Source organism: Heptranchias perlo, chromosome 30, assembly GCF_035084215.1.
Source record: "Heptranchias perlo isolate sHepPer1 chromosome 30, sHepPer1.hap1, whole genome shotgun sequence".
NCBI lineage: Eukaryota > Metazoa > Chordata > Chondrichthyes > Hexanchiformes > Hexanchidae > Heptranchias > Heptranchias perlo.
The window spans coordinates 9,794,894-9,817,583 of record NC_090354.1 but is presented as its reverse complement, the minus strand read 5'-3'; the positions used below and the strand labels follow the sequence as shown (position 1 = coordinate 9,817,583).

Sequence of the window (22,690 nt, the reverse complement as noted above, 5' to 3'; positions counted from 1 at the left end):
TCCCCTCACAGCAGCAGGCTGTAAAGTCAAACATGGTAACGTCCACCCAGTGGACTTTGTGTCTGCACCGGCCCTTTTACTCCGCCATCTCCACCATCTCTTCTGGTTGAAGCAGCAGAGTAATGACCTTCATGAGCAAACCATAAGCCAACAGAGGACAGTTGATGAGTCTTATTCAGGGCTGGATGTGTGCTCACACACTCTCACCCTTTCTTTTCTTCCATGCCAATTTTCTTCCCTTGTTCCCCAAGATGTTAGTATGGTTCCACAGATAGCCGCCACCCTTTGGTACTTCCAGGTAACTTTATTCCTGTGTGGGCCTTGGAGGACATGAAGCTGAACCTGATTCTATCTGGCCTCCACACACACATGCACTTCCAGCAAGGACCCGAGATAGCAATCAGGTGAGGTTTGATTCTGACCGGACAATTTTCCCTCACCTAGCCCAGAAATTAGGTAGAAGCACATTCAATAAAGCTTTCAAAAGGGAATTGGATAAATACTTGAAAGGGAAAAATTTGCAGGGCTATGGGGAGAGAGCGGAGGAATGGGACTAATTGGATAGCTCTTTCAAAGAGCCGGCACAGGCACGATGGGCCGAAGGGCCTCCTTCTGTGCTGTATCATTGTAAGTGCTACAACAAATTATAACACCTGAGCTATTGGCCCGGCTAAGATCAGTTAGCTCAATACAGACTGGGGATTGAACATGGGATCTTCCTGATCTGTATGGCTCAGAGACAGTGACTTTACTTCTGAGCAATTGAGGGGGCACTCCTGCTGCTTTCAATAGGAAATGAAGATTTACCGATGTGTCATTCTATTGCTAATTCTACCGCAGTCCTAAAAGTTGAAGGCAAGAAAATAGAATTGCAAAAAAATTAAAGAAACATATGAATTCATGCTGTAGCATTTATTTTATATACAATTTGATCTCCCATGTCATTGCACACGGAGTGCCATGACAAATATAGTCTTCAGACAAATGAAGGTTGGAGGCTGGGGGATTTAAATAATTCAGTCCCTATTTTAAAGTCATGCATTCTGTCCTTATTTTTATATTTCCATTATGAATTCCTATGTCCACATTCATAATGGAAACTACCAATGCAAACTTGTCAAGCTATAATTATATCTTCTCACCATTGGTGATGCTGCAGCACCTCCACCGCAGGGAGGAGTAATTACAGTGTGACAAGTTTATATGGGCATCTCATATTTTAAATGTGAACATTTATAATGGAAAACAATTGTTAGGAAGTGCACACAGATATAAGATTTTTAATATATTAATAGGTTTTAGTGTATGTCTATCAAAAGCCGACGATAAAATACACTGCATTTTCAAAGTTATATTATATATATATATATACTGCATTTTTATTGATTTTATTTGTGAATTTGGACTCCAAGATGCGGGGGGGGGGGTGTTAATGCTGGGAATTTGACACTTCCCGTTCCACTGTTATCAAGAGCACCCCAGTTCAAGTATAACATGAATTAAAACAGGGTAAAACTCCCCCTACTCTGTCTCAACCATGCACCTCAGTTCCAAGCTCAGAAGAGCATCCCCTTTTGCTCCATTGTGACATTTTTCCATGCCCCAAATACCACCTGTGACCTCTCTGATTGAGAATGGCAAATTAAAGACAGCTTTGTGCTATTGACTCATGCCCACTGGGAACTGCGTAAACTTATTTCATATTAAACTCTTACAAAGAGAGCAGACTTTCATTCCATCAGTCTGGCTGGATTTGAACCAAACGTGGAACATAAAAGTGAATGCCATGGTTACTGAGGTAAATCCAATTTATGATAACATTTACCTTGTTGGCAGAAATGTCGAACATTCCCATCACTTGGGGACCAGGCGATCCTGGAGGTCCTGGAGGACCACGGGGTCCTGGCATGCAGATACATTCCTGTTCACAGACACCCTGTTCCATGGATGATGAAAAAAATACGGAAAAAGAAATGCATTTATACCATATAAGGGAGGGTAATCTAATGTTACTCTTGAAAACGGTGCTCAAACTGACTTTCATGGTCAGTCTATGTTTAATCTCTTTAAATATTTACGATAATAATCTTGGGTCAAGAACACTGTTCAAGTCTTTGAGTCCCAGTCAGAAGAAAATAAAAGACTATGTTAATACATGATGTGGAGATGCCGGTGATGGACTGGGGTTGACAATTGTAAACAATTTTACAACACCAAGTTATAGTCCAACAAATTTATTTTAAATTCCACAAGCTTTCAGAGGCTTCCTCCTTCCTCAGGTGAATGGTGTGGAAATGAAGTTCATTTCCACACCGTTCACCTGAGGAAGGAGGAAGCCTCCGAAAGCTTGTGGAATTTAAAATAAATTTGTTGGACTATAACTTGGTGTTGTAAAATTGTTTACATATGTTAATACAGGCATAGATTTATTATCTACAATATCAATAAAAAGTGGTGTCTATTTTTTAATGAGGGTATGAAATCTCTTTGGTGTCCCCAGTGTCATTATGTCCCCAGGCCGTGCATCGCCTGCAGTCAAAAGGCTAATCAGAGTTTGCCAATGCCATCTTGACTCAGTCATAAGGAAGTAAGTTTGATTTTCCTTCTGATTTCTCCTCTTTCCTTCGAGAATACGCCTAACTTTAGCTTGGCACTTTCCCACAGCAATGTGAAGATTAGCTGCACGGAGGGTTCACCGCAAAAACTTTGTATCTTTATATTAGCTTCTGGTCATTTGCAATGGTAATACAGAGTGAGTGACAGGGGAGGACTAGCAGATTGCCCAACAGTAATGGGTGAGACAGTGCTGCTGTGTAGAGGATATGCTACAGCAAAGAGAATGGCATAAATAAAATCAAGTCATACTCCACCCATTATCCTACCCTAACCTATGGCTTTTTAAAAGTCCCTCTGTTTCCATTAACTTTCTCCCTTCCCTTCCTCCTCTCCTGAAGGCCTTGACTCTCTGCGTGGGTAACGGTTCCAAGGAAACCGGTCACCCTTTGGTGCCTTGCACAGGTGACCATCATTTAAGTGGGTGTCGAGACAGTGAGTGCGAGCAGACTATTTGACCTTGGGGAGAGGAGATAAGGCATCAGCGGCAAGCGTGATTCTGTCCTCGCCTGATGTCCACACACATGTGCATTTCCAGCAGGAGTCACTGGATAACAATCAGGAGCAGGAACCCAGGTCGATTTTCCCTTCCCTAATCCATACCCACCGTGCCCAACTGTCAACTTCCCACTGCTGCCCCAACTCAGATCAGCTAACTCAGCACATGCAGGAAAGGAAACCTACCCCGTTCTTGGCTTAGATACTCGGTGCCTTAACTAGCTGAGCAACCCGGGAAAGTTAACTATGGCTTGTGAAAAAATTACTGGACCAGAGTTAATGGCATCAAATGGAAATGTTTTTCAGTACGCTTGGGTGTAATTATAGTTTAAACTTAAGACGAGATCTTCAAATTGATCATTGCTGTAATGGTGCACTGGATACAATCTTTCTGTAGGGGAACGAAGATTGAGAAAGTATTGAAACATTATCAGCACTCACAGGTGAATGTAAAAGTTCTTGCCTTCACTACATGAACTCTCTGGCCTGTGCTGCTTTGGTGGCACACACTGGGCTGTTACAACAGGCTCATGAGAAATGATGTGATATCAGGGTGCCTTAGCCAATTAGGATTATACAGCGGAGTACTGTAGGTGCACTGGAGAGAGCACCAACACCATCCGAGCTGTTCCAACTCTATGGAATTCTATATTTCATTGTTGGTGCAAGCCAAAAATCAACCAACTGTTCACTGGGTTTGGGTTTAGAAGATAAAGCCATGAATCAGAGCATTAAGTTAAAGAAAAAAAATTGTTATTGATTTGGGAGACCTCATACTAACCATTCGCCCTGGTGGTCCAATGGAACCTGGTAATCCTGGAGGACCAAACTCTCCAGGGAAACCCTAGAGTTGAGAGACAGAAAGAGATGATGATTCATCAAGTCGGAGGGCAAGACCTTTCAGAAGTTCTTTCCGTGCATTAAAATGATCCGTGTAATTCATTGTCCCTTTTCTATGGGGTGGAAATTGCCCTGTGCATTATTTTTAACAGATCGTTTAGCACATTTGAGTGAAATTCCTCTTTTTGCCATTTTAACAAAATTGCTAACTTGTTGAAAATAAATGTGTTAAGTGTCACCTTAGTTCAGTGGTAGCACTTTTGCCTATGAGTCAGATGGTTATGAGTTCATGCCACACTCCAGGACCTGAGCGTATAATCTAGGCTGACATTTCAGTGCGGTACTGAGGGAGTGCTGCATTGTCGGAGGTGTCATTCGTGAAACATTAAACCAAGGTCCTGTCTGTCCGTTCAAGTGGATGTAAAAGATCCCATTCTATTCAAAGAAGAGCTGGGGGTTTTCCTGATATCTGAGGCAAGATCCAACCGCCAGCAAACACCACTGGTTAACTGATCATTCATCTCCTTTGCTGTAGGTGGGACCTTGCTGTGTGCAAACTGACTGCTGCATTTGCCGACATAACAGTGACTACACTTCAAAAATGATTCATTGGCGGTGAAGCAATTTGAAACATTCTGTGGATGTGGTAAGGTCCTATATAAATGCAAGTTTTTCTTTCTATAAATGGCTTTTTAAAAAAAATACTGAAGAATTTCATCTTTCAAGCTTTTAGTCATCGCTCCTAATATCTCCTTCTTTAGCTCGGTGTCCATTTTTGTCTAATTACTCTTCTGTGAAGTGCCTTGGAATGTTAATGGGGTTATAGAAATGTAAGTTGCTGTTGAAAGCATTGACTGATTTGTTCAAATGGTGCACAGAGGAATTTCTAGAGGGTATGAACCATTTCTAATATAACACAAGGAGCTGCTGGAAGAGCAGGAACATAGAACCATAGAAGTTTACAGCAGAGAAAGTGGCCATTCAGCCCATTGTGTCTGTGCTGGCTCTTTGCCAGAGCAGTCCATAACTAATCCCACTGTCTGTTCTCTCTATATCCTTATATCTTCTTCTGCTTCAAATATTTATCAACTTTTCCCTTAAAAGATACAGTGGTCTCTGCCTCAAATACTACCTGTGGCAAAGCATTCAATACCTCAGCAAATCTCTGCATAAAGAAATTTCTCCTATCTTCTCTCCTCGCTCGATCATCCTTTATCAGAGCAAATAGTCTTTCCCCATTTACCCCATCAAAACCCATCATGATTTTAAAAAGCTCTATTAAATTTTCTCTTAGCCTTCTCTGCTGCAGTGGAAATAATCCCAGTGTCTTAAGTCTCTCCTCATAACTATAGTTTCCCATCCCTGGCATCATCCCGGTGAATCAATGCTGTACACTCTCCATGGCTTTAATATCTTGTCTATAATGTGGTGCCCAAAACCGCACACAGTATTCTTACTGTGACCTAACCATTGCCTGTACAAAGTTATCATTGCGTTTTTGCTCTTGTACTCTATGCCCCTATCTAGTTTTATGTGCAGATGAAACAGAAGCATTGAATGCAATGCAAAGCACTCTGTCTTTGTGCAGTGATAATCAATTTCTATAGTGCTTTCTATAGCCTTTCTTTCTAAAGGGACCTGAAAAAAAACTGCATTTCTCAGCAAACCCCTCAAACTCATGACAGCAGCAATATATCAAATCAAACTACGACAAGAAAGTAGGACCAGGGGACATAAATGGAAATTAGTGAAAAGTAAATTTCACAGGTATCAGACAAATTATGCTCAAATGGAGCTAAATGTTTGCCATAATTTGCCAAGCAAGGTAACAGAGGCAAAAAAGGTTGGTGTTGTTCAAAATATGGATTGTGCCATGACATGAGAGTATAAAATACTGATTGGTCCAGCACAAAACACAACACCATTTTCTGTCTTTAACAGGTCCATCAGCAGTGACTGTCAGAAATCCCAGCCAACTAGTCAGGGAGCTTAAAATCTGAAGGCAGCAAGATCTACTTTACCATCACAGTGATCTTTAGTAACTGTAACATTTAATTGATGTTTAAACACGAGGGAAGTGCCTTTTAACATGGTTACTTCTTCTGATTTGAAAATATTAAGAACAAATGAAAATGTTTGATTCCTCTCCTGACTTCTGCCAATCCTTTCAGTGCTGAAAGACATTTGCATATTTCACATTTTACTTCACATGATCGCTGCAAAAATTATTCTGCATAATTTTGAAAGCTGATTTTCTTATTAAACAAATTGCTGGAAAATGTACAGAAACCAGCACATTACATTTCACATCGGAGCAAATTTACCAATCCTGCGCTCCCAGGGGTGAGTCGGAGAATTGGCAATATTCCCATCGACTGCCACTCCCCACCAGAAGCACAGGATCAGTGAATTTACTATATTATCCTTTGAATTAACACAGTATTGTAGTATTGTAAAAATAGAAAGAGGCAGAGAGAGAGTGAGAGAGCGAGAGGCACAATTCAAAAAAATTAAATTCCCGAGAAGCTCGAGATGTCATCAGCAACACAAGAGTTACGTTGACTGCATTATGACTGATCTATTTTTTTCTAATCTGCTGCCCTAGGAGCATAGGAACAGCAGTAGGCCATTCACCCCTCGAGCCTATTCTGCCATTCAATTAGATCATGGCTGATTTGCCCCTCAAAGGCATTTACCCGCCTTTACTCCATAGTTTTCCATTGTGTGTTCTGTTTGTACAAGAAGGATTGTGCTTCCTCAGTTGTTTGACAGTCTTTTTTTAAATGGAATGATTGTCCACCCATTTCAGGAAGGCATGCATGATCGAGATCACCAACTGCAAGCAAAAACCAGCCTCCTACCGCTCTATGGCATATGGGGTTGGCACACCACCTAGTAGGGCTTGTTTTTCCTGACTGTGGTAGGGCTGTTTTCACTGCATTGTACAAAAACAACATAAATTTGGCAACCTGATGGCTAAGAAACTTCAGTGTTGAAGCCCCAAAGACCCAGTTCCAGTCTTGATTAACTTCATCTCAGATAGGTGATTGACAGTTAGATAGGCCGACTGAAGGAAGACAAGACGTCGCCTCTTCTACATGTCAAGCTCTTGATGGGTTCACCATAAAGTGGCATTAATAGCATCCATACGTAGACAAGTAATAATCGTCTGAGACTGGAATTTGGCCTTTGGATAATTTAATTGAGAGTCAACTCAACAGTACCTTCACTACCCAAGTTGCCAAGATATGTGTTACTTGCCAAGATTATGAAGATTGTCCTGTTGTTTCAATCAAGAACATGATGTGTATGTGCAATGGGTGAGACAAAAGATAAGAACCATTTGTTAAAAGTATTAATTGAAAACCTAAAAGAGTAACAATATAACATTTACCTGTGCACCTGGTGGACCTGGGTCACCTTTTCCACCCTATAACCAACAAAAAAGAAATATCCATTACAAATTCAACCAACCCAGCAGGATTGCGAGAGTCCTGCTGCCTGGCAATCAAGGTTTACTTGGAACCAATGACCCTTACCAACAGAAATGAGAGATTCTCTCCTCCAATTACTTCATCTGCAGTCTATGCCATTTTCTTCTCTTTCGCTGTACCTCAATGCCAGCCACATTCCCGTGGGCAACTTGCGAGAGATTCCGGAGAGGAAAAAGCTAATGTTTTTTTTTTTTTGAACAGGCCTCCCTGAAGTGGCCGTTCCAAATGGATACTGAGCATCTGGGATCCTGTTCAGGTCCTCCAGCCACATTATGGGGATGAACCCCTAATCGAAATGAAAGCCAGGGCCATAACGAGCTTAGCGCACAGTGGGTGGTTCCGAGCATTACAGTGTCCCAGGCGAATGGGGTCCTTGCCAGGCCTCAGGCTTCAATACCCCGCCAGGCAGGGAGCTGGAACCTGATGTGAATCAGCACCACGAATGCTGAGGATTGCTTTCTTGGCCCCCCAAAGTGTACGAATTGCCACACCGAGTGTGGTTCCTGTGGGATAAGCTTGGAGCAACATGAGAGTTGGGGAGAAGTCTCCCAGCACCTTTTGACTTTCCTTCTAGATAAAAGAAGGAGGTGATTTTGGTGTGTTATTGGGCAAGAATGGGGCGGAAATGAGCCGAAAATCGTGGTGCACTGTTTACCGCCTTGTTTCTGCCAATGTTGTGATTTTGGAGCAGGCTGGCAAACAGGCATGCAGCCAAACCAGGAAGGAGCCTACTTGAATATACAAATTGGGGTCCTTTACTGTATGTAGGATCCTGATTCAATTTTTAAGTACAAATGGGTGGAGCACGTGCCACCCAGTGGTACTGGATGTAGTGCGGCCTAACCTGCAGGCCACTCTGAAAATGGCAAAAAAAAGCAGTGACACTGATTTTTGTGGGGCCAGGAAAAGCATGCATGTTCCTCCTGGCCCCACAAGGATCTTCCCACCCACTTCCGGTCCCTCCTTGCCCACACCCCTAAGATTGCCTCATCCTACTTTAAGGACCTGGCTTGGCTCTGCAGAGAAGGTGCTGGATTTCCTGCCCCCAACCCCCAAACCCGACGATCGTTGGCTGCTCGCCAAAGGTATTGTAGTGAGGCCCGACCATGAAAATAGCTCAGGCCTCTCACCGGTGGTAATGGGCAGGTGGTGCGATTGCTCCAACCACTGTCTGATTGATGTGCCCGCAAATCGAAAATCACCCCCTGGTGAATCCAGTATATGTGGAGTGAGATAAAACTGTGGAGGCTAAGACAGGAAGAGAAAACTATCAGCAGAAAAGCCACATAGGACAGTGTTTGTGCTTCTCCTAGCACATGATTACAGAGTATTGTAGGTAGCACCCTAGAAACAGGTTTCTAACGTGCCATCTTGGCCAGAGAATGGTCTATTGCGCTGGGAGGAGGATGGAGAACTAATGGATGAGGAACAAAATAATAAACGACTTGGTGGGAAAATGTTATTAAAAAATTATTAACCAAAATGTCCTTTTTATTACTTACTCTGTGGACTCGGCAGGGATATTCTGAACCATCTGGACATGCTGCGGGTGGACCTACAGGCCCTGGAGGTCCAATGTCACCTTTTGTACCCTGACAAAATAAAGAAATAAATCAGTCAGATAATTTACTATAATCCAAATCTGAGTTGTGGCTCGGTGGTAGCACGTTTGCCTCTGATTCAGAGTCAGAAGGTTGAGGGTTCAAGTCCGCGCTCCAGAGACTTGAGCACAAAATCCAGGTTGACAATCTAGTGCAGTACTGAGAAGTGCTGCACTGTCAAAGGTGCCGTCATTCAGATGAGGCATTAAACTGAGGCCTCAATCTGCCTTCTCAGGTGGATGTAAAAGATCCCATAGCACTATTCTGAAGAAGAGCAGAGGAGTTCTCCCCAGTGTCCCAGCCAATATTTATCACTAGAACAGATTGTCTGGCCATTATCACATTGCTGTTTGTGGGAGCTTGCTGTGCTCAAACTGGCTGCTGTGTTTCCAACATTACAACAGTGGTTGTACTTCATTGGCTGTGAAGTGCTTTGGGATGTGAAAGGTATTATATAAATGCAAGTTCTTTCTATATGGCAAATGAAAATGTGAATTTTCACAGCGAAGTAACTGTATCAGGCATGACACAGGATTACTGCAGGAGACTGAGTGCTGCAATAGGTGAACACTCTCCCCTTCCTCTCAGAGACCCACATTGGAGTCCAGCTTTATTAATGGGCATATGTTTTCTCTCCCTCTCTCTCTTTGTTCGATGTCTGAGCCCTAAGTGAAATGAGCTTTGGTCAGCCTCAACACAGTTCCAAGTGCTGTTTGTGGGACCTTGCTGTGTGCAATTTGGCTGCTGCATTTCCTACATTACAACAATGACTATACTTCAAAAGTACTTCATTGGCTGTAAAGTGCTTTGGACACCTTGGGGTCATGAAGGATGCTATATAAATGCAAGTCCTTCTTTCCAGTGAGCATGAATTCACAGCACAAAACTGTGCATAATTCAGCATTAAAATTGGCAATCTTGCTCAGTGAGGCCATAGGTAGCCTGGGGAAGAAATATTTACATTGGTGCAGTAAGGATGCTCTTCTGAGGTTGGGATTACGGCATACTGGGGTGGCAGAGTACAGGGAGCTTTACTGTGCAGCTGGCTCATGTTGTCCTACCCTGGGACTGCCCATGCTAACACTGGGCGCCAAAAGTGAAAAAGTGTTTTGTTCCCCAGCATGGAGATGAGTTACCTTGATGTGCATAAAAATATTTTAAGAAGCAACCTACTGGGGATGAAAAATCGGCAGGCAGCCCACCCAACTGTTCCTGTGCCTCTCCGAGATCCCTGCCGGCGATGGATTTGAGGATGGGCACAGAGGAACCCAGAAAAGGGAGAAAAATAAAAAGTGGAGAAAAAACGCCCTAGTGGTCTAGTGCGTAATGTCTCCCCGTGATGTAAGCCATACACACGAGAAGGGTATAGAAAGTGCAGGGGTGAAATTAAAAAGGAAATTAAGAAAGCAAAGAGAGGTCATGAAAATATACTAACAAGTAGAATTAAGGAAAACCCAAAAATGTTTTATAAATACCTAAAGAGCAAGAGGATAACTAAGGAAAGAGTAGGGCCTATTAGAGACCAAAAAGGTAACCTATGTGTGGAGGCGGCAGATGTGGATATGGTTGTTGATGAATACTTTGTGTCTGTCTTCACAAAAGAGGGGGACGACGCAGAGATTGTCGTTAAGGAGGACGAGTGTGAAATATTGGACGGGATAAACGTAGTGAGAGAGGGAGTATTACAGGTTTAGCATCTTTGAAAGTAGTTAAATCGCCAGGCCCAGATGAAATGCATCCCAGGCTGTTAAGAGAAGCAACGGAGGAAATAGCGGAGGCTCTGACCATCATTTTCCGATCTTCCCTGGCTACAGATGTGGTGCCGGAGGATTGGAGGACTGCTAACGTTGTACCATTGTTTAAAAAGGGAGAAAAGGATAGACCGAGTAATTACAGGCCAGTATGCCTAACCTCGGTTCTGGGCAAATTATTGGAATCAATTCTGAGAGACATTATAAATCTTCATTTAGAAAGGCATGGATTAATTAAGGACAGTCAACATGGATTTGTTAAGGGAAGGTCATGTCTGACTAACTTGATTGAAATTTTTGAGGAGATAACAAGGAGGGTCGATGAGGGTAACGCGTTTGATGTAGTGTACATGGATTTTAGCAAGGCTTTTAACAAGGTCCCACATGGCAGACTGGTCAAAAAAGTAAAAGCCCATGGGATCCAAAGAAAGTGGCACATTGGATCCAAAATTGGCTCAGTGGCAGGAAGCAAAGGGTAATGGTTGACGGGTGTTTTTGCAACTGGAAGGCTGTTTCCAGTGGGGTCCTGCAAGGCTCAGTATCAGGTCCCTTGCTTTTTGTGGTATATATTAATGATTTGGACATGAATGTGGGGGGCTTGATCAAGAAGTTTGCAGATGGTACAAAAATTGACCGTGTGGTTGATAGTGAGGAGGAAAGCTGTAGACTGCAGGAAGCTATCAATGGACTGGTCAGGTGGGCAGAAAACTGGCAAATGGAATTCAATCCAGAGAAGCGTGAGGTAATGCATTTGGGGAGGGCAAACAAGGCAAGGGAGTACACAATAAATGGGAGGATACTGGAGTATATGTCCACAGATCCCTGAAGATAGCAGGACAAGTAGCTAAGGTAGTTAAAAAGGCATATGGGATACTTTCCTTTATTAGCCGAGGCATAGAATGTAAGAGCAGGGAGGTTATGCTCGAACTGTATAAAACATTGGTTAGGCCACAGCTTGAGTGCTGCGTATAGTTCTGGTCACCACATTACAGGAAAGATGTGATTGCACTAGAAAGGGTACAGAGGAGATTTACGAGGATGTTGCCAGGGCCGGAGAAAAGATTGGATAGGCTGGGCTTGTTTTCTTTGGAACAAAGGAGGCTGAGGGGAGATTTAATTGAGGTGTATAAAATTATGACAGGACTAGATAGAGCGGATAGGGAGGACCTATTTCCCTTAGCAAAGGGGCCAGTGACCAGGGAGCGTAGATTTAAAGTATTTGGTAAAAGGATTAGAGGGGAGCTGAGGAGAAATCTTTTCACTCAGAGGGTGGTGGGGGTCTGGAACTCACTGCCTGAATGGGTGGTGGAGGCAGAAATTCACCTGAGGAAGGAGGAAGCCTCCGAAAGCTTGTGAATTTCAAATAAAATTGTTGGACTATAACTTGGTGTTGTAAAATTGTTTACAATTGAATATACTCAACAGTGTTCAACTTTGAAACAGCTCTGAGCCTCCAGACAACAGGAGGTTCCATCAGGGTGGCCATTGTCTGTTCATCAAGATCTCATTTCAAAACATGAATGACCCACCTTTTCTCCTGAATGACCATCATTAAAAAAAAACTCTTTATAACAAAATAAATGGTTGGTTTGAGGATACAAAGTTTAATTGGAACAGCAAATGAATCCAAAGGTATCTGGCTTCAGCCAGGATCATTGCTGATCTTGGATCACTGGGTTTGTGTAGCTGATCCCAGAGCAAATAACACCATTTTTGAAATCTAAAGTCTGAGTGTTATTTAGCAGCTGATGTCGGTGTTTGCCACACCAAATTAACCTGCTGTTTGTCCAGTTGCACAAATATATCCCATTCCAGCAACTGCTACCTTAACCCTGAGATAACCACTGGATACTGAATGGCAATGTTAGGTGTAGTGAAGTATTTGATGTTAAATGAGTGCCAGATTCCTACACATAAATCTAACTGGGAGTGGGTTGTCAAGTGCTGTCATGGGCTTACTGAAAAGTTTTTGAACTATCTCAGCTCCTGAAACAAGCAGCTTTCTCATGTCATGTCAGCATGTTGATGTACAATGATGTCCTGAGTGAAGACTGATTGTCTGTGATTTTATCAGTTGATAGATTGATTATCATTCCATAACAAGAAGTGTAGCTGATCAGAAATTAACACAGTCAGTCGAGTGTATATTTTTAATAAAGGATTAGTTATTTATATTTGGTATGTAATCATTCCGAGTGTCTATTATTCTCTATATAATCATTCCCCAGTATCCACTATTTTCAGTATAATCACTCCCAGTATCCATTATTCTCAGTATAATTACTCCCCAGTATCCACTATTTTCAGTATAATCACTCCCAGTATCCATTATTCTCAGTATAATTACTCCCCAGTATCCACTATTCTCGGTATAATCACTCCCCAGTATCCACTATTCTCGGTATAATTACTCCCCAGTATCCACAGTATAATCACTCCCCAGTATCCACTATTCTCGGTATAATTACTCCCCAGTATCCACAGTATAGTCACTCCCCAGTATCCATTATTCTCAGTATAATCATTCCCTAGTATCTACTATTCTTTGTGTAATTACTCCACAGTATCCACTATTGCCTGTTTAATTACCGCAAAGAATACATTATTGCTCTCCGTGTAAAGAGCCAGCATTACCTTTGGTCCGGGATAGCTAACCCCTGGTTGTCCTGGCTGTCCTGTTTCACCCTGAGCAAATGGAAAGGTCAGATAAATGATTTTTAATCCAGAAAAGAGATAACAGTGTTTCAGAGGGAAAAAAAAGTTAAATACAAAAAGGAGCCATTTTGGTTGGGAGGTAGTACACATTCTACAGCAACATAACTGACCTCAGGAATTGACACAAGTAGAGGGCAGACTCCAGCAACTTTGCTAATGGTCATTTTTCTTTTGATGGAGCCAGCGTTGTGCCTTGTTCAGAGGAAGTGCTCCAATATTCAATCTTAGTGTGGAGTTCCCTGACACTTTCTTTAAAAACATGAGCCACTGTCAGGTCTTGCTGTAAATTGGACCCACAAGACCTGGGGTTATTGCATTGCGAGGTGTACCCTCTGCAACCCTCCCCCCGTAAAGAAATAAATGACCAATTATTGGCAGACTATGTACCTGGAGGACCAGCAGCGCAGCAATTCATAATTTGTTTATTAGTTTTTTTAAGTTCTAAATCAAGCTGGCATCTATAGGCACTTAGACACTTTTGCCTGATGCTCAGCATCCTATTTTGCATCCCGCTGTGTCTCTAGCGGTGTCTATCATGGGTTAAATGCTCTGCTGCTACAGACCAACTGTTTTACAAGCACAGTGGAGCCCTGATCATCCATCATCCCACCATCCATCTTCAGATTATCTGTGTTAGTGATTATCCACAAACCAGACCAGCTATCGTCAGGACTTCTGGTCCAGTTGCAGCTTTCAACTGCCAGGCCAAAGTGTTTGGGTGGGCCTTTTTACGTGCACAACACATCGAAACTTCCCGGAACACTTTGGGTCAGGTGAGAGATTTAGGTTAGGTTGAGTCATACTTTTTGCTCAGCGACACAAAATCTACTCAGAATAGAGCACACTTTTGTCAGAAGTTTTCTCACGAATGGAAATCCATGCTTTTTAAACTTCAAGCTCGCAGTGGGTCACTTAAATACTTCACCTGTTATATCTAAATCTCCATCCCCTCTTCAATGTAAAAAAAAACCTGATAATTAAAAGTTCAACATAATAGTGGTCACAGCTCTTTATTACAAAACTGAACATTTAAAGTTGCACAGTGTTTTTAAAAAAAAAAATGACCTTAAAATTACTCTGTTCAATTATCCGCTTTTGAACATATGATGAGTTCACACGAAATTTCTTTGCCTGCTGTTAACCCAAAACAATCTAACACTCCTGTTAAAAAAAGCAGGTGAAGGAACTTTATAGAAATGTATTAAGTGTTCCTTTGTAACTTCTGCACTGCGATACTTCAAGTTTAATATAGAATTACATCACTGCGCAGGGGCACTGCACTCGGCTGCTCTTTTACTGTTACTATTAGCAAGCCAGAGTTTTTGGGAGACCATTGTATGGTTTATATCAAATTTGAAATTGGCATTAATACTTAAAATTAAACGTAGCAAAGTCCATACTCTCCGCTTCCTCCATGTTTGAAATGAGGTGTCCCCAGGGTGTCATTCTGATACAGAATGTGGCTTTTGCTCCAAGGAATGACTTAGAAAGATTTACCATGGTGGCATCAATTTTAGAACTTGACAGTAGGTAATCAGCATCGTAATTATCAAATAACCGACTTCAATTTTGTCTACTATAAATTTATGTTAAACGGTTTAAATCTCTGAATTAATGCAGAATACTGACCTTGGGCCCCAGCTCCCCTTTCTCTCCTTTTTGTCCCTATGAAAATAACTTAAATGTGAGTTAATCAGCACAATACTATGAAGTACTAAAGCAAAGTCTAGTAGCAATTTTCAAAATCCTTTACACAATATATAGAAACTAACACAGAAGCCCTCTCCACAAAGTTAAATGCTGCCTGTAATGTGGTACTGAGTGGTACAGATCAGGAAACTCTGTGCTGAGTTAGCTGATTTCAGCCAGTGCAGCAGTAGGGGGCGCTCCAATTGGTTTGATCGTTCTTGGACCATGGAGAGGAAAATCCTGCTCCTGATCGTCATCCAGTGACTCCTGCTGGAAAAGTACACGGGATGGCTGTTGCAGTCGAATAGCCTGTTGACACTCATGGTCTAGCCTCACATATAAAGAATGGCCAGTTGGGTGAAGCACCAGAGGGCCGGTGGCATTGTACTCCATAGCACCTTCAACAGAGGAAGGCAGCTAACACATGACCATGAGTAACAGCATTTATTAAAGCTGCATTCTTTTTTTTAAAAGAGATATCTCTTGCACCCAATTTTTCTCCTGATATTGGCGATCCTTGCTGGTTTATGACCCCCCCCCAGGTGCCAACAGCTCTCTGGTAACCTTTCCCAAATGGCCACTTTTCATTGATGAGCCTAGACAGTGCATGTCAGAGGGTAATTCATCCACGGAAAGCATCACAATCCTGCCCCCGTCCTGGCATTAAACAGGAGTCACTGAATCGTGATCAGACCGGGAAAACCTGGCTGATTTTCTCTTCCGTGATCCCGGGCTCCTGAGGTCAATTGCAGCATCCTGACCGTGGCCGCGGCTGTCACCAGCTAACTCAGCACAGTCTGGGAATTGAACCTGGGACCTCCTGGTATACATAGCTCTGCTCTAGTTACAACAGAGTAATCGGATGAACCCGAGTCCTAGCACCCATTCTAGGCGCCTTTCCCCACTTGGGCATTGTGGGAGCTCCATCTGAAGTTATTTATTATACAAATCAGCAATTCTATTTAATAAATTGCATTTTGAAACTGGTCCCTTTTGAAATGATTCCGAGTTAAAATTAAGGCACTTATCATCTGTTTATTTTGGCTGTCAGTGGTGATACCTAGTGATAACACCCCTTGTGTTTGTGGTGTGTGCATGTGTGTGCGTATGTATGTGTGTTTGAGTGTACCTACACATACGATGCTGCTATCATCGTGCTTTGTAATCTGTGATTGGTGATCAGGAGTGATTTTGTGAGCAATATTGACTTTTACACTAAGACTTAGGGAGGGAAATGCACCTTTAAACATCAATGAGAACATGACTTCAATCTTATATCATGTGATACTGACCGGAGGTCCTACTGGTCCACGTGACCCTGAATGTCCTGGTAAACCAGTCTCACCTGGTAAGCCCTAGAACAGGGGAAGAGGAAATAATTAAGACTGCCTGACACCATTTGACATAGGACTCTTACAGCCAGCAGACAGAGGAAACATTTATCCCATCACTCTGGGCTGGATTTGAACCCAGCTCACAGAAGAGAAAGGTCAGTGTCTAACCCACAGTGCCACCCAGTTAATGCTTCTGCTAAAATAGCAGACAGAGGAATTTTACACACATTAAGCGTCTGTACATTAATTTCAGAATCTTGAGATTTAAAACGGAGCACTTTAAGAAGTAGTAATTGGATATAAGAACTGTCGTGCGGTGCATTACAATGGTGCTAGTCATTGACTAGATCCAGTAGATGGCACTATCTGACAGTGCAGATTTGTCTGTTCCTGAGAGTACTGTACACAGTCAAAATTCCTGGAATTAGGTTCACTGTACTGCAGGGCAGGTTTAACCATAGGCTTTTGTTGAGAAATTGTTTGGTTAGTTCTGTACAAAATCAGGGCTAAAAGTGAAGTGTAAGTAAAACTTTGTATGGGCAATATTACTGATACTCCTGCCCGCCTCCAATTTTTAAAGGCTGATTGTAATGTCCCTATTCCCACTCCAGCTGAGATCAGCTAACTCAGCACAGACTGGGAATTAAACCAGGAGATGATCTTGTTCTGTTTGACTGAGCAGCATGTTGTGGTCAATATATTTATCAGGTAATGAATAGAATCTATCCCGATATAAGTAATAAAAGTACAGAATGTCATGGTTGCCACGACGATTAGTGTCCATACAGTACCACTTATTACATATGATCTTAATATACGTTCTTAAAGCATCCTTTTTAAAAATCAAGAACTAAGAATTTGGAATGTAAGTTCATGTCCGTGATTTTTGCTGGTCAGCGAGTTCCCAATGCTAGCCGGGCTGACCTGGGAAAGACACAGAGTGGACATCAAACACTTTCCCGCGTGGAGGAAAGGCAAATCAGATGGTCAAGCTGCACTGCTCCTAGTGGCCACCTCAAGAGCAACGTTAGCAGGGGTGAGGGGGCAGGTCAAATGTTCATCCTGTTGCTGGGCAGAGGGGGAACATGTTGACTTTTTAAAGTGTCAGCTTGGCTCGGTCGGTCGCACTCTCACGCTGAATCAGAAGGTTGTGGGTTCAAGTCCCATTTCAGGACTTGACCTCACCTGGGGAAGAATGAGTTAGAGAAGACACTGCATTGAGTTTTGATTTCATTGCAGTGAGGATGCAGGAAGAAGGAAGAGTATGTAGGCTTGAAATTACACTGTGGGATCCTAACATATAGATACTTAATGCATTCATATGAAATTCCTGTCTTCGCCATTTTAACAGAGGTACTAACCTGTTTAAGTGTTCAAACACTTGTTTCCCAAGAAGCACTCTCTATATGTTCAATTCAATATGTACAGCCATTGCTCCTCTTTTCTATCCCAAGTACTGCTTGGTGTATAACTAACCTTTAGACGAGTGCTCACTACAGTATCGGAATCATTATTTCTATTTCTTTATGATCTCTGAGTTGAATTGTAAATCTCCAGTATCAAGTTGTGCTGAATTGTAGGCAGTTTCATATTCTGCAGTCATACCCTTTAGGGTTGGGACTCCACAGACTGATTTCAGACAGGACATTTAGAGAGGGGATATTTATCCCATTAATCTGGATTGAATTCAGGTCCCAAAGAAAGAAAGAAAGACTTGCATTTAAATAGTGCCTTTCGCAACCTCAGAACATCCCAAAAGCACTTTACAGCCAATGAAGTACTCTTGAAGTGTAGTCACTGTTGTAATGTAGGAAACGCAGCAGCTAATTTGCACACACCAAGGTCCCACAAACAGCAAAATGATAATGACCAGATAATCTGTATTTAAGTGTTGGTTGAGGGATAAATATTGGCCCAGGACAACGGGGAGAACTCCCCTGCTCTTCTTCGAATAGTGCCATGGGATCTTTTACATCCACCTGAGAAGGCAGACGGGGCCTCAGTTTATCATTTCATCCGAAAGACAGCACCTCCGACAGTGCAGCACTCCCTCAGTACTACACTGAAGTGTCAGCCTGGATTGCATGCTCAAGTCTCTGGAGTGCAACTTAACTCTACAACTTCTGACTCAGAGGTGAGATTGCTACCATATGAGGCATGGCTGATGTAAAGATGACCCACTGCACCATCCAACCCACCTGATGATTAAGTATCTAATAGTTGATCTTGGTTTCCCACATAATTCCTCCTTCAGGTTTAAATGCCAACTTAATGCAATTGGTAAGACTCTAGTCTATGAGTCAGAAGGTTGTGGAGTTAAGCACAGAATCCAGCTGACATTTCAGAGCTGTAGTGGGGGAGGGCTTTAGATGAGTTTTTAAACCACAGACCTGTCTGTCCAGTGGTTCAAGTGGATGTTAAGGATCCCAAGGCGCTATGCAAAAAAGAACAGGGGAGTTCTCCCGGTGTTTTGGCCAACATTCTTTCCTCAACCAACCCCAGCAAAAACAGATGAACTGGCCATTCATCCCAATGCTGTTTGTGGGACCATGCTGTGCACAAAATGGCTGCCACATTTGCCTACTTAAAAGTGATTGCACTTCAAAAATAATTCATTGTGTGTGAAGCATTTTGAAACATCCTGAGAGATCTGATAATGCGCTACACAAATGCAAGTTCTTTTTTTTAAACAAATAAACAGACTTTAAGAGTTACAAGCCAAGCCTGACCAGACTCTGTCTCTTACCTTTGGGCCTGGAGGTCCATTTGACCCAGGTTTACCACGTAGGTCAGGGGATCCAGAAACTTCTTCACCCTGAAAAAGAAAATGGATATTATTATATATGTACGAAGACAAAAATGCTTCCTGTCCTTACCGCCCAACAAAAATAGCGAAACAAAGCAAATGTTACACTCCGGGAATACTATTTTGTAACAACAGCCCAATAGTCCCTATAGGAAACATTATTCTAAATTTAAACTAGTCTTTAGTTATACTTTACTTTTAGTCTTCAAAATAATTTAATTTTCCCCTTTCCATATTTTAGTTTGAGTCTTTTCAGGATTTTTTCAAAATTTATCTTTCAGAAGTAACTGAATTGTTTTATTTCTCACACAACTCATGAGGCCACAAGAAATGTTCAGAAATAATAAACCGGGACTTCAATGACAACAGACACTTTGGGGTCAATTTTAGGTTGGCCGAACGGGTGCGTTCGTGGTGGGGGGTGGGGAGGTTCCTAAAATTGGGGAATCCCAGAGCGGGTCCGGAGTCTGGCGACAACCCGCCCACTTCCAGGTTCCCCAATGACGCGAATCAATACGTGCGCAGCCCCCGCATGCGGGACTCTGACCGGCAATTAAAGCTGGTGGGATGACAGTTTAGATAGTTAAGGAGGTACTTGAGGTCGTTGACAGACCTCACTGGGAAGAGATTTTAGCAGGGATGTGATTTTGGACTCTCCTCAGCATGTTTCCCATGCTGTGGGAAACACTCCCTGTTGATGCAGATGTGTTTCAGTCAGCAGCCATTGGGAGATGTAGAGGATTCTTTGGCAGTTGGGGGGATTAGTTCATTCATTGCAGCAGGGCACACTGTCAACTCAGACAAAGTTTTGCCTGCTACACTGTTGTCTCCACACTCAAAATTATTACATCATACCCTAAACTCTGCTGTCCAAACACTTTACCTACTTTGCGGACCCCCTCACACTCACACCATCAGGATGGCGGGGGGTTCCATGGCTGCATTCATCACTCCATTGGAGGACGAGCAACATCACCAGCCTTGCCAGGCACGCCGTCCACCTCCGCCACGTGGAGCTACACAACACAGTGCTGCGCAACAGGCACCTGCACAAAATAGTCGTGCAACTACACATACACCCACTGTAGGGTGCCCCAATGGGTGGCATCAAGGGTGTTCATGGAGAACTTCATGAAAGGGACTTATTGCACAAGCCAGTCAAGAATGGCCAAGACGTGGCAGTAGTGGTGACAATATAATATGTAATATGAGCTGATCAGAAATCAAATATAAGTAAAAACCATGACAAACCCTCAAACACCCTTGTGCATCCCCTTCATGCTCACGACACGTTTGCCTTACGCTTCCTACTACACATACACGATGCATGCCCTGTGGCTGCAGCACAGGTAGTGGCAGGTGGAGTGAGACCGACTGTGAAAGAGATGTATCAGAGGGTGAGTATGAGACAGAGCCATGAGATTGTATGAGGATTAGGTTGAGTGGTAGTGATGGGATGAGTACTGGGGAGGTGAGGAAGTGCAGGTAAGATGAGGATGAGGGTTCAGTGGGTGTGAGGAGTGATGTGATAGAGTAGTGTTGCAGAAGGAGATGTGGGGTGGGGGTGGTGATGTGGCAGACGGAGTGTAGGGGAATGAGTAAGAGTACTCACTTCGGCTGACCTGGTTAGGTCATTGAAGTGTCTGCTGCATTACAGTACTGACTCAGGGTCTGCTGCATTACAGTACTGACTCAGGGTCTGCTGCATTACAGTACTGACTCAGGGTCTGCTGCATTACAGTACTGACTCAGGGTCTGCTGCATTACAGTACTGACACGGAGTCTGCTGCATTACAGTACTGACACAGGGTCTGCTGCATTACAGTACTGACACAGAGTATGCTGCATTACAGTACTGGCTCAGGGTCTGCTGCATGACAGTACTGACACGGAGTCTGCTGCATGACAGTACTGACACGGAGTCTGCTGCATGACAGTACTGACATGGAGTCTGCTGCATGACAGTACTGACACGGAGTCTGCTGCATGACAGTACTGACACGGAGTCTGCTGCATGACAGTGCTGACACGGAGTCTGCTGCATGACAGTACTGACACCGAGCATGCTGCATTACAGTACTGGCTCAGGGTCTGCTGCATTACAGTACTGACTCTGGGTCTGCTGCATTACAGTACTGACTCTGGGTCTGCTGCATTACAGTACTGACTCTGGGTCTGCTGCATTACAGTACTGACTCAGGGTCTGCTGCATTACAGTACTGACTCAGGGTCTGCTGCATTACAGTACTGACACGGAGTCTGCTGCATTACAGTACTGGCTCAGGGTCTGCTGCATTACAGTACTGACTCTGGGTCTGCTGCATTACAGTACTGACTCAGGGTCTGCTGCATTACAGTACTGACTCAGGGTCTGCTGCATTACAGTGCTGACTCAGGGTCTGCTGCATTACAGTACTGACACGGAGTCTGCTGCATTACAGTACTGACACAGGGTCTGCTGCATTACAGTACTGACACAGAGTATGCTGCATTACAGTACTGGCTCAGGGTCTGCTGCATGACAGTACTGACTCAGGGTCTGCTGCATTACAGTACTGACTCAGGGTCTGCTGCATGACAGTACTGACACGGAGTCTGCTGCATGACAGTACTGACACAGAGTCTGCTGCATGACAGTACTGACACGGAGTCTGCTGCATGACAGTACTGACACGGAGTCTGCTGCATGACAGTACTGACACGGAGTCTGCTGCATGACAGTACTGACACCGAGCATGCTGCATTACAGTACTGGCTCAGGGTCTGCTGCATTACAGTACTGACTCTGGGTCTGCTGCATTACAGTACTGACTCTGGGTCTGCTGCATTACAGTACTGACTCTGGGTCTGCTGCATTACAGTACTGACTCAGGGTCTGCTGCATTACAGTACTGACTCAGGGTCTGCTGCATTACAGTACTGACACGGAGTCTGCTGCATTACAGTACTGGCTCAGGGTCTGCTGCATTACAGTACTGACTCTGGGTCTGCTGCATTACAGTACTGACTCAGGGTCTGCTGCATTACAGTACTGACTCAGGGTCTGCTGCATTACAGTACTGACTCAGGGTCTGCTGCATTACAGTACTGACACGGAGTCTGCTGCATTACAGTACTGACACAGGGTCTGCTGCATTACAGTACTGACACAGAGTATGCTGCATTACAGTACTGGCTCAGGGTCTGCTGCATGACAGTACTGACACAGAGTATGCTGCATTACAGTACTGGCTCAGGGTCTGCTGCATGACAGTACTGACTCGGAGTCAGTACTAAAATGCACCAGGATGCCAGGACGTAACATGAGATTGGGGAAGTCTGAGCCCAGGTCCCAGCTGGTAGACCCTGC

The 22,690-nt window shown here is 43.4% G+C and overlaps 1 protein-coding gene across 3 annotated transcripts in view; it reads right to left on the bottom strand.

Annotated features, from left to right (window-relative positions):
• Nucleotides 1-22,690, bottom strand: part of LOC137299888 (collagen alpha-1(XVIII) chain-like) — a 75,512-nt gene that overhangs the window by 20,357 nt on the left and 32,465 nt on the right. For all 3 annotated transcript variants that reach the window (XM_067968864.1, XM_067968866.1, XM_067968865.1), the window contains 8 exons: nucleotides 19,282-19,350; nucleotides 16,494-16,556; nucleotides 15,142-15,177; nucleotides 13,432-13,482; nucleotides 8,948-9,037; nucleotides 7,346-7,381; nucleotides 3,893-3,955; nucleotides 1,826-1,936 (listed from right to left, as the gene is read on the bottom strand). In XM_067968864.1, the coding sequence (XP_067824965.1) occupies nucleotides 1,826-1,936; nucleotides 3,893-3,955; nucleotides 7,346-7,381; nucleotides 8,948-9,037; nucleotides 13,432-13,482; nucleotides 15,142-15,177; nucleotides 16,494-16,556; nucleotides 19,282-19,350 (519 nt within the window). The remainder of the gene's footprint in view (nucleotides 1-1,825; nucleotides 1,937-3,892; nucleotides 3,956-7,345; nucleotides 7,382-8,947; nucleotides 9,038-13,431; nucleotides 13,483-15,141; nucleotides 15,178-16,493; nucleotides 16,557-19,281; nucleotides 19,351-22,690) is intronic.